Below are 11,253 nucleotides of genomic sequence, written 5' to 3' on the forward strand. Positions count from 1 at the left end.
GCCACACTCATTATGAACATATGCTTATAGTCTCTAGTCGTAAAAGATGTTGCAGCAGTGTAATCTAATTTTATGTTAATTTTAGTATCTGCTTATTAGTTTGGACCTGTATGTCTTAAAGCACCCTTGACCACATGTTACAAGAATTTTGTTACGGTATATTTTGTCACAACATACAACAACATGGTTAAACCTGTAAAATAAATAAGGAAACAAATGTTGATTAATTACATGTATTTATACGACATATTGTTATGAGATATCTCTGAGAATTCAGCCCTTTGTCTTGGTTGGTTTATGAAAGACATGACGAGCAGTGGCGCTCCAGTCCAGCGGGTGGCGGGAGCGAAAAAAAGGTTTACCGTCGACATCGAACGAAGAAGTCGTCGCTCGCCAATGACACAATATTCCCGCGACATTCAATTTTAGCAAGTGAGTAAGAGAGAGACTGGATAACAAGCGCCTCGTCTGTTTTAAAAATGCTCAAAAAGAAGTCAACTAGTATTGAAAAGAAAAGGAAATACTCGCAGCCCGAGGAACGACATGACAACAATAAACGCAGAAGTACAGAAACCAATGTGGAGGTGAGTTAATCAAGCTAGCGTCATGCTAATCGTGTTGTTTATACATGTATAGTAGATATAGCTATATTTATAAGCAGCCTATTGGATACGGAATATAGACGTCGTTTCTTAAAACAATGTCGTTTGAATGTTATGCTTAACATTAGGCAAATTGAGTATGTATCTTGATGTAATAGTTGTCCTATTCATGTGGTTTTGTGACTAACTTATTACCAAACGCAAGAAAGATATTTTTTCCCAGTCGTGTACAAGACTGCTACTGGCAGTACACAGCCCCTGTCATGTTGCTAGCTCGGTGTTTTGGGAGGATATTTGTTGAAGTTGATATGTATATTGTCACACTTTTATATCAGGGTTGCTGTTTTCTTCTTTGATAGTGTTTAGCTGTGAACTTTAGGCTTCCAATAAACTGCAGTGAATTGACTGAGTTTGCGCTAGCTGCAAAGGCTTATAAAACGAATCTAATATTCAATAAACTACACTCAGCTGCCATTTTATATTTTTTTTATAGTACACTCAGGTGAAGCTAATGTATTAACAAGAGCCTTACAACAAATAATGTTCAGTTTTAGTTCAAACTAATTTAGGCAAGTGTTGTATTAACTTATTGGTCATTTTGGCGGCTGTAGTCTCTGGTGTCTCATTTAGTTATAGTGAAACGTTTGTCAGTGACACTGTTTGCCATTAAAGTATAACATAATTCTTGTAAATTTTTGTTTAATTGTGAAAATATTATTATGTCTGTATATTATGTATGTATGTATAGGTGTGCAATCTGCAATTTTTTTCCATTTCAAAATGTTGATAATTATGTCCTTTTTTCCTTCCAAACTAAGTTCGCCAAAGTTGCATTTAAGGGTTTCAGGACTCTTGATAATTTACATTTAACAACATTATATATATATTATATAACAATTATATAACAATAATTAATTGGTACAATTTACAAAATTTCTCCAAACACTGTCTCTTAGTAAATTAACTTGTTGGTTTTCTAAAGCAGGACGCCAAGGATGAACTCGCTGACCCAGAGCTGGACAGGATTGGCAGTGACATTGAGGAGGGGGGATTGGACCTCAGCCTGCCATTTCAACCCATCACTGCATATGTCACTGACAAGCGGGAGATGCTAGAGCAGTGTTTCCACGTGCTGGGGGAGAAGAAGCTACAGAAGATGCTGCCTGATGAACTCAAGGTGATTTGTGAACATGTGGACTTCTGTTACATAGTTGTAAACTCAGAATATTAATACGAAGAGAATACAGCAGGTTGAATGAATATGTCAGTATTGAATGTCATTTTATCAGTGTTATATAAAAGTTCTCACACTTGTGTCAAACCCATATTTTTCATTGATAAATAAATGATGTAACAACTTGTGATCAAACAACATATGCCAACTAAAGGTCAGAGGCATTTCATAATCAGCCTGGCAAATGGGTCGACATCATTTCCCCGCAAACTTTCAGAAATATCGTGCCGCATTTATACAGGCAGTAGTTTGTGGGTTTATTGAGCTGATTTCTTGCACTGGCATGTGTTGACATGTGACCGTGGTCATATTTTTTCCACTAAGTTCCAACAACACCTGCGATTTTGCAATAATTTTTCTTGGAAAGGTTTGTTCTATCTTGTTGTAGGCATACATTATGAATTATTATAAAAATGAATCATATTATCATTAGCCACTATTATTATTTTTCATTTCTATTTATCTTCATTGAAGTCAGTTCTTCAAAACTTTGCTTAAACTTAGACAGAATATTGCTAATGTTACTGTTATTTTACATATAGTCTGAGTAGTCGCTTGTAGGATTTTTATCTATAGCTATGAATTAGCTATGGAGCTGTATAATAAAACTTTAAACATAAGGTTAAAGTGTTTTAACTTTGAATAAAAACTTGATAACATCTCGTAAAGAGAGAGAAATAAGGCTTCTGCCATTTTCTTTGATGATTGATGATTCACAGGACTGTATTTTAGAGGAAATCAAAAAGCTGTGTTGGGAGCAACTGGAGCCAATATCAGAGAAAAATCTTCTCCGGATCTTAGCAGGTGAGACATGAGACCAGTTTGGCACATTTTCATAGCAGCTTTTTGGACAATATAGTACTGCAAACAAAGCATTTTCATTCACTTGAAGCTGTTTATTGTTTCTAGGGGAAGAGCTGACATCTGGAAATGGGGATGAAAGCACAAAGGAGACCTTGGAAAGCCAGTGAGTGAACGGTTTTCTAACTTATTCAGGGCACAATTAAAGTGGGTTTTTCTACTTATTATTATGTGTTTCTATTTTATTTTTTCCCATCAAGGCAAGACAATAATGTAGACTCTACATCTTGCCTCAAAGAAACAGCAAAAACTGAGGACCCTAAGCAAGGTAATTAATATGTAGTACACAGAAAAACATCCCCCAGGCATTCAATCAAAGACTTCAAAGACAGAAAAATGCTATAAAAGGACCATTTTACATTTAAATTGTCTTGGTGTATTTTTCATCACAGAGGGTGGTGGCTCAGGCGAGGAGAGCGATGTCCTAAGTATAAATGCAGATACTTACGATAGTGACATAGAGGGACCCAAAGAGGAGCAGACTGTTAAAGCCGCGGACGGGGGAGTGAAACCAGGGGACAGCAGTGGGGAGAGCGCTTGCCCAGCTGTAAACCGTGAACCAGTAGATCCCGAGCCTCCCACGGGCTCTCAACCAGTGGAAGCAAAGAAAGACATTCAGAGCGACATAGACAGAAGCGTTAGTGAGATTTTAGCCTTCTCATCCACTTCAAATAAAGAGGTAGCTAAAGAAGAGAGTGCACCACCGCAGTCTGTAGATGTCAGTTTACCTGTTCAGGGTGGACCTGTTTCGAGTCGTGCACCTGCAGCTTGTCAGCCGTCCATTCAACAGCTGGAGCTTCTGGAGTTGGAAATGAGGGCTAGGGCCATTAAGGCTCTGATGAAAGCAAGTGATGGGAAAAAGCCCTCTGTGGCGAAAAATGTTTAGCATGGTTCATCATCAAAGAACTCGGTTTACAGATGGTGAATTAGGTTTTTGAACAATTTACAACATAGTTCAGTTTTTTTTGTTTTTGAAACTTTCTGTATTGTACCATTCAAACCATGTTGTTTGATTACTCCATATTGGAATGATATTACAGACCGTTTAATGCCAAATTAAACACATAAAGACCTGGTTTACTCCTACTCTACTGTCAGTGTCTTCTGGGAAATGCTGAACATAGACAGTATCAAATGTAGTTTTTCCCTTGGGCACTAGATGGCAATATTACTCTGCTGCAATAAATCCGAGGGGAGAAAGAGAGAAATGATTTATTTGCCTCCATTACAGTAAAAATAGTCTTGAGCAGCATGAAAGTCAAGTTTTCCTAGTAATGATGTTATTTAATAATTCATTTATTCAGTTAGGGCAAAAATTGGTTTTGCAATGGCAGAAATTCTCGTTGAGCCAGTGTTAGAGGATGTGAGCACATCAGAGCGATATGTTATTTTGTATGTAGGCTGAGCTTGGCAAGCCAAAGCAGGTGGCAGCAGTGTTGTACTGTCATTTAGACACTTGCAGTATTTCTTCACTGAACACCTGTTTCACTTGTCACGCTGAAGCATGCATAGTAATACCTGCCGTCTCTTTCATATTTGCATCTTCTAAAGGCTCGGTATAGATTACTCTAAAATGGATATCTGTTTGGCAAAGGGTACAAAAGCCCTTCCTGTGGCCTTACAGACAAACTACAGAGAAATCCAAAACTAAAATGAATCTAAGATAATTAGACCAGCTGCCCTCGTTCATACATCTGCCAGTTTTATTCACGAGAGTAAGTTTTAAATTAATTTTTGCTCCGTGTACCTCTTTGCAGCAGCTAGAACTAATAGCGTACTCTCACCTAATATTGTGTTTTTGCTGTAATTTATTCTGAAGTTGCTTTGTTCCAGTGTAAAATGTAAGGTTGCTGTGTGTGTGCAATTACATGCAGATGCAGAGCAAAACAGCTCTCTTCCCCAAAGGAGACAATGAAACGTACGATAAGAAGCCAGTTGCCTCCTGGGTATTTGCATTTAAAAGGGTTATTTCATGGGCAAAGTGAGGGTGGGGAGGGTTAAATGCATCTTTCTTTACGCATTTATGTGCAGGTATCTTTGTACTCATTGATGATTTCAAGAGGGAAAACGTCCACTTTAGTAAAAGGGATGCAACGATTCTAAAGTGCTCGTGGTGTCTGTGATTAGCGAGTATTTATCATTGTAATTTTACTGCTATTAGAATGCCAATTATTATTATAGTATGAGCGGATAAATGGCTTTTAAAGCAGACCTCAGAATGAGTGGGCTGAAAATTGGATTGATGGAAGTGAGATGAAACTTGTTGAGGGAGTACTTTTTGAATTCAAATGAACCCGATGAACCTTGTTAAAATATTGAGGTATGATGCTTCCATGAATGGTGCTATTATCAAAGTCAGAAACAAGGTTGTGCAAAAAGTTGTACGCACCGGTTCATCTGTTTAATAGCCATGCTCGTCATTTTCCTCAGTGTTGTGAGCCAGCCGCTAGTTAGCAACTCTCATTAAAGATTGAAAAAAATACTGTATTCCTCTAAAATGATTTCTTGACTTTATGTTGAACTTTTAGTATGTAACAATCCCGTAAAAGTTCACAGAGGTTTGGGTTCTGCTTAGGAAACATTGACCACAATGAAATCCCCTCTCATGTGCTAGATGTTCTGGAAGACTTCATATGCCACATACCGTGTGTATGTTGGATGTAGAAAGGAATTGATAGGTTTAGTGCACTTTATATTGCGATAAATACAAAATGGGTGTTGAGAAAGTTGTCTGCAATCACCCCTCAAGACATCATCATCGCTGTTCTGCAAAGTTAAGTTTTCTAGATGGAGTCCCCTAACATGTACTGCAGAAAGAAGTGATTCTGCATTTAGTGTACTGTATGTCAACTGTTGTATATGCTCCTTAAAGAGTGCTCTATAATTGGGAAGTTAAAATGCAGTAATTGTTGTAGTGGCCCTTGAGAACAACACGCTTTTTTTTATTATTGGGAGGAATGCGCTCCAATCCAGACTTGCTACAAACCTCAAAAAGCAGGGGCACAAACATGAAACTCTTTGAAAGAACATTACACAAATGTACAGCGAAAAAGACTCTCACAGCATGGCTCTAGGAATAGGGATGTCAGTTTTGGTCTGTCTTTGAGTCTGTTGGTCCACTTTGATTCCCATTAGAATTCCAGAGAGTCCACAGAGAATGAATAATTTGATCCTCTTACTTCTCTTCCAGTTCCTCCACCAACAGGTATTATTTCAAATTGTCAAACATTTTAGTTCTTGACAAAACATGTAGTTGTACGCAGTAGTATTTAAGAAGGATTAACTTATGCAAACACAGTAAAATCTCCATGTAAAAGTACTTAATGATTATTAGGAAAATTTACTTAAGGTATCAAAAGTAAAAGTAGTAGTGCAGAATGCAGTATTTGAGTTGTTATTGATGCTTTCAAGTACAAACAGGACTTTAATGTTGTACCTCTTGAGACTGAGCAAATAATATTTGATAAAAATATAATTTTTATGTATAATCTTGGGGCCTGCACAGCCGTAGTCCACCTACGTTTATATTGCCTAATTAGTGCTGTGTTGATTAACATTTCCCTCACGCTTCTGCTGTTGATTTGTACCCATTGGGGCAGGGGCATCTTACCCAATTATCATTCTTAGTGCATAGAGTTTGGTAGAATCATGTACAGTAATTGCCAGCATAGCTCCACCTAACTTACACTTGACTAGAGATATAATCAGACACAGTGGTTGAAAACAACTGTGTGGGTGTTCAGAGCTTGTTGACATAATTGTCAAACAAATGTAGTCGGGTAAAAAGTATTTCTCTCTGAAATGTAGTACAGTAAAAAAAAAATACAAAGTTGCATAATATGGAAATACTCCATTAAATTAAAATAAAATTGTACTTAAATTCCGTAGTGGAATGTACTTAACATGATAATTTAAGTATACTGGCGCATTGACGTTAGCTCAAAGCGCAGCTACATCTGAGGGTACATCTGGACAGCAAGCTGAGACTGTTGGATGTTGTTACTCAGCTTGTCAGATATTCAGCCTGGCAGGCGCCAAGACTTTAATTTTGCCACTGAATCCCACCAAATTAGAGGTATGATTCAGTGGCAAAGTTGTCTTCCTGTTTTTTATTCATCCAACATTTTTTTTTTCTTTTGTAAAACATTGAAGCCTTTAACCTAGTTAGAAAAGCTTCACTGTATTTGCTGTGTCTAAGACAAAAGGAGGTCTATCACTTCCCTCCCTTTCTTTTGGTGCACATTTCAGTTTGTGACTTGATATTCACAGGGTTTTCTTTTTCTTTTTTTTCATGTATTTTGTTCTTTCAGTCATGTATGCGTTTTAATGTTTGCAGTATTTTCAGATTTGAGGTGCATTTCACTCTGGTACCATAGGAGAAAAACTATAACGAAAAGAGGTATTGAAAACATTGATGTCTTTTTATTTCTTCTTGAGAACACATCCTGTTTGCGTAAATAAAGTAATTCTCTTCAAATTTCCTCTGTATTGTCTGTGTTCTTTTCTGCAGCTAGAAATTAAATTGAACTAACAGCTCATGCTGACAGGCAATAAATAACTTAGCACCTCTGTGTGACTAAATGAATTGATTTCCCCAAACAATGACTCACTGGACACATTTCATTTTCTTCAAGTTTCAGACAGCATTTTTCTTAAAGTGGAAGAATTATTTGATGTTGGATGCACTTTGTTTTGATTAAATGTCCAATTCTGTGATATTGCTAATTACTGTTGCATTGGCAACAATCCTGATTGCCATCTGAAAGACAGAAGAAGCATATAAATGTGTTGATTATTTAAATATAGAGATTACTCAAGCAATAGTGGCTAATGATAATGAATCCATGTTCATTTCTGGCCTTGATGTTTCTGATTTGCTGGACTAGATGTACTATATAATTTGAATGGTGTTTCGCTCTAGGCATATCGGTCCTGGAATAATGGATTCTTCTGTTCCATGTTGAATCCGCTGTCATTGAATGGAAACGAATGATAATTGTTGTAGCCTCGTCACAGGTGTACAGCACATCTGTTCACCATTCACTTCTTTTGCGTGCATAAATGCTTAGCTTATTCTCAAAGAGGTATGAGCTTGGCAGAACCCTTTTTGAAAAATTTGAAGTGGGTTAGTGGAAGTTTGCTGCTATTTGAAAGAGAAGAGCTCCCTTTTTTTAGTCACACTCCAAAATCTGTGTGAGAGATTTGAACATTTGATATTCCACTCCAGTGTTGTATCTGCATTTGGAGAAAATTCCTCCCCTCCACTGACTCCTCTGACATCTGACTTTCAGATTCCATGCATGCTCACTCTGCATGGGTTTCTCCCCCCACAACTTCAGGGTCTGCATTCAAATGGTGCATTAATACCATTAAACAACCATTGAAATTCTGGCGGGTAGACGAGCAAGCCAATAAAGCAAAATGCTTTTGAAAGATGTCTAGAGACATCAGGAAGGATGGATGACCTCGCACAATCAAATCAGCATAATCAAATGAAATATCACAATATTACATCAAAGCCAACTCCCACCGCGGCAGCAGCTGCAACATGATCAACAAGCTCGATCCTTGGAGTATCAGTGCTTCCTCACAGAAAAATTGTGGTTGATGGCCTGAAGTGAATATATTTTACAACCAATAGAGTAGGTTCAGTAAATCTGTGATGTTGTGTGGGTTTTAAATGTTCATGGAATCTATGGTTAATCTTCAATCAGTAAACATGAGCGATTCCCACTGAAATGAGCATGCAGACTGCAGCCTTAATCTATAATAGCGCTCAGATTTAGTAGTCCTCTGAGAGTTAAGGGTGATGGCACCCAAGATAATTATGTGAGTTTCAAAATATATTTCTGTTCCTACATCAGTAACACAAAACTCTCTGAAGCACATTTTAATATAATAACTCAAAAGGAGCTTTCATGTCTAATAAAATAGGCATTATATTTAAAAAATTGTCACCTCTCCCAGTGGAAATAAAACTCAAAGAAATCTTGCTGAAATTATGAATAACCATCTTCCACTCATGTCCTGTTCGTCTTTCCTACATTATCACAACTTTGGTGTGTTTTCCAGGGTTGTCCTGTGACACACTGATCTTTTAAGTTTGAATCTGTCAAAATACAGTATTTCAAAACTATACATTATTATCAAACCTCAATGTACTGTAAACTTTTAAATATAGTAAAATAAACTGTAAAACCATTCTATTTCCACTTTCTTTAAACTAATCACATTTTCTGTGAAGCTAAGCTTTCAACAGCTAAATTCTTATAGTCCCAGCTGTGCTATGAGCAGCAGTCGACCAACAAAGTGTCCCCCAGGCAGATGATGGATCAAAGCACACAGCCCTGGTAACTCAAACTTTTACGATGCTAGGTGAAGATGGCACAATTTGCGCTGGGGTTGGAAGACATTGAACTGTCAAATCATGGTGGAGTGCCATTTATTTATTTTTTATTTGGATGATTTATTTCCCACAGAAGCACAAAAGGATTGAGCCAAGTAAATTACTTTTGCCAAAAGTTGTGATAAAACTGTCAAATTGCTTCCCACCACCAGCTGGCAAGCAATTGTATTACATAAGTAATTGTCAAAAGGAATGTCAAGAGAGGAGTATATTCCTTCGTGAGTTTCTGTCGGTCTTACCATCACGATTTTACATGCCTTGCCTTACTTTAATGGCCATGTCTTGTGATTTAACTACATTGCAGTATGTAGCTATCCAGGGAAAACCCATACAGTAGCATAGATAGAGTCAAAATGAGTGTTACCACAATTGTTTTCTACATTTCATCTTAAGTCTGACAGGTTTTGAACCCAGAATTTTGATGTTTGTTTTGGTGGCACCTGTCTCAGTTACTCCTTCTTTTTATGGTCCGAAATAACAAGTATGGGAAGTGTCATTTATCACTTTTGATTGATAGCTGATAACTTTTATGATCTTCTGTAGAATTCAACAACCTTCAGGTTCCCATAAGTTCTAAAGTTATGTGAGATAATAAGTCAGACATATTGTTGTTGTCTAAGTCTCTCAAACTATTATACAATAGGCATGAGTCATAGGACCAACAAAGTGCATCACACAAAAGCTTTACCCCCACACTGCTACTTCAAGTCCCAAAATCCATACTCTCCTCTTCTTCATCACATCGTATGAATGGAGTGCTATTTCAGTTCCACTTCTTGACAGCCAATTAACCAGCCACTGTCTGCTTTATGCTCCCCCAAACTGATTGCTTATCCCTCACTCTGATTGTAAGGGGTTATACAGAAACAGCACTTTTGCAACTTAAATGGCATTTTGATGTGAAAATAATCAGAGGAAGCTGCTGTAATGGAGGGAATCAAGTGATTTCAAGTGTTGCTATCTGTAGTGTTTAATATTGCAAATCAAGGGAAGGTATTCACTGTGTTTCCCAGCTTCTCATCCTGTTTTGGTAGCCTTGTGGCTCTATGTATTATATGTATTATATTGAAGACCACCAGCTATGGCTGGATACTCAAGTCCCTCCTTTTCTTGTGTTTGCAAATTCATAGAAAGAATCGCTACAAAGTTAGAGGCATTTTTTTTTTTTTTAAGTATATTTTTTTGGGCTTTTGTGCCTTTATATGACAGAATAGTAGAGAGAGACAGGAAATGGGGAGGCAGAGAGGGGGGGATGACATGCAGTAAAGGGCCGTCCGATGCGGGATTCGAACCAGGGCCTGCTGCAGCAAGGACTGTAGCCTCTACATATAGTGCGCCTGCTCAACCCACTGCGCCACTCGACACTTTGAAAGTTGGAGGCATTTTTACATATAATTATGGATGTATCATTCATAATTCTCTGTTCTGATCTTATTCAACAAAGTAAGGTTCCCAGTAAAACTCACGATAGAAAACAAAAGGAAACTGTATCGGGAAGGTGGAACATTGAGCAAATGTCTTTTTTGTTTCCCAGTCTGAAATACCATCCAGTTTTAACAATGAATGGTAAAATCATTGCTCTTAACTGGATTCCTAATATAAACTCTGAATTACAACTTAACCAGTTTCTCTGAACATCTGAATGTTGATCTCTTTCATTATCAAAACATATACTTCACAAAATCCATACGTGTAGAGCAGTGTGTGCACATTTGATTTGACCACGATCACATAACTGCTGTTCATTTTTAAACAATATTCATGAATAAAATGATTAAAAAATAAATTTTGTTGCTATTTATCTTTTCTATCCTGTCCCCATTATGTGTTTGGGTGATATTTGTAATAGGATCAACCATATGGAAGGCAAACCATGGACATGTATGTGGACTTAAGTAGAGAGAGCAACAATTATAGGTAGTATTATGTTCAGAGTTAAAAACTAATTTTCCTTCCCATCCCACATAGAAGTGAATGGCAGGAGCTGTGATGTGGGCGTGATAATTCCTGAGTAATCAGTGTGCCCTTTATTGTGACTAGACTTTTTGTAGTTGGATAATGATGGGTATTTTGCTCACTTAGTTAATGAACTTCTCAAGTTTTGCCTTTGAAAGCGAGGTCATCGTATTAAAGCAAGCACAGATTCAATG

The 11,253-nt window shown here is 37.4% G+C and overlaps 1 protein-coding gene across 2 annotated transcripts; it reads left to right on the forward strand.

The window, feature by feature from the left end:
- Positions 1–402: 402 nt before the first annotated feature.
- Positions 403–3,587, forward strand: caap1 (caspase activity and apoptosis inhibitor 1). 2 transcript variants are annotated; one of them, XM_023421121.2, is made up of 6 exons: positions 403–584; positions 1,585–1,779; positions 2,556–2,640; positions 2,746–2,803; positions 2,898–2,965; positions 3,090–3,587. In XM_023421121.2, exons 1-6 carry the CDS (start codon positions 480–482, stop codon positions 3,581–3,583), a joined length of 1,005 nt encoding a protein of 334 aa, XP_023276889.1. In that variant the 5' UTR covers positions 403–479; the 3' UTR covers positions 3,584–3,587. The 2 variants fall into 2 exon arrangements, with proteins under 2 accessions (XP_023276889.1, XP_023276890.1); XM_023421122.2 differs by having other exon boundaries at positions 1,588–1,779.
- The last annotated feature ends 7,666 nt before the right edge of the window (positions 3,588–11,253 follow it).

The sequence above is a fragment of the Seriola lalandi genome, unplaced genomic scaffold (assembly GCF_002814215.2).
Source record: "Seriola lalandi dorsalis isolate HSWRI2012SDOR001 ecotype SW California unplaced genomic scaffold, Sedor1 jcf7180002054663, whole genome shotgun sequence".
Taxonomy (NCBI): domain Eukaryota; kingdom Metazoa; phylum Chordata; class Actinopteri; order Carangiformes; family Carangidae; genus Seriola; species Seriola lalandi.

What these genes read in the sequence shown, in the direction of transcription:
- caap1 (XM_023421121.2), top strand. Translation starts at nt 480, where the DNA reads ATGCTCAAAAAGAAGTCAACTAGTATTGAAAAGAAAAGGAAATACTCG. An exon ending in AAGGAGACCTTGGAAAGCCA is followed by an intron (nt 2,804 to 2,897) that starts GTGAGTGAACGG and finishes TTTCCCATCAAG; the next exon opens with GCAAGACAATAATGTAGACT. An exon ending in AACTGAGGACCCTAAGCAAG is followed by an intron (nt 2,966 to 3,089) that starts GTAATTAATATG and finishes TTTTCATCACAG; the next exon opens with AGGGTGGTGGCTCAGGCGAG.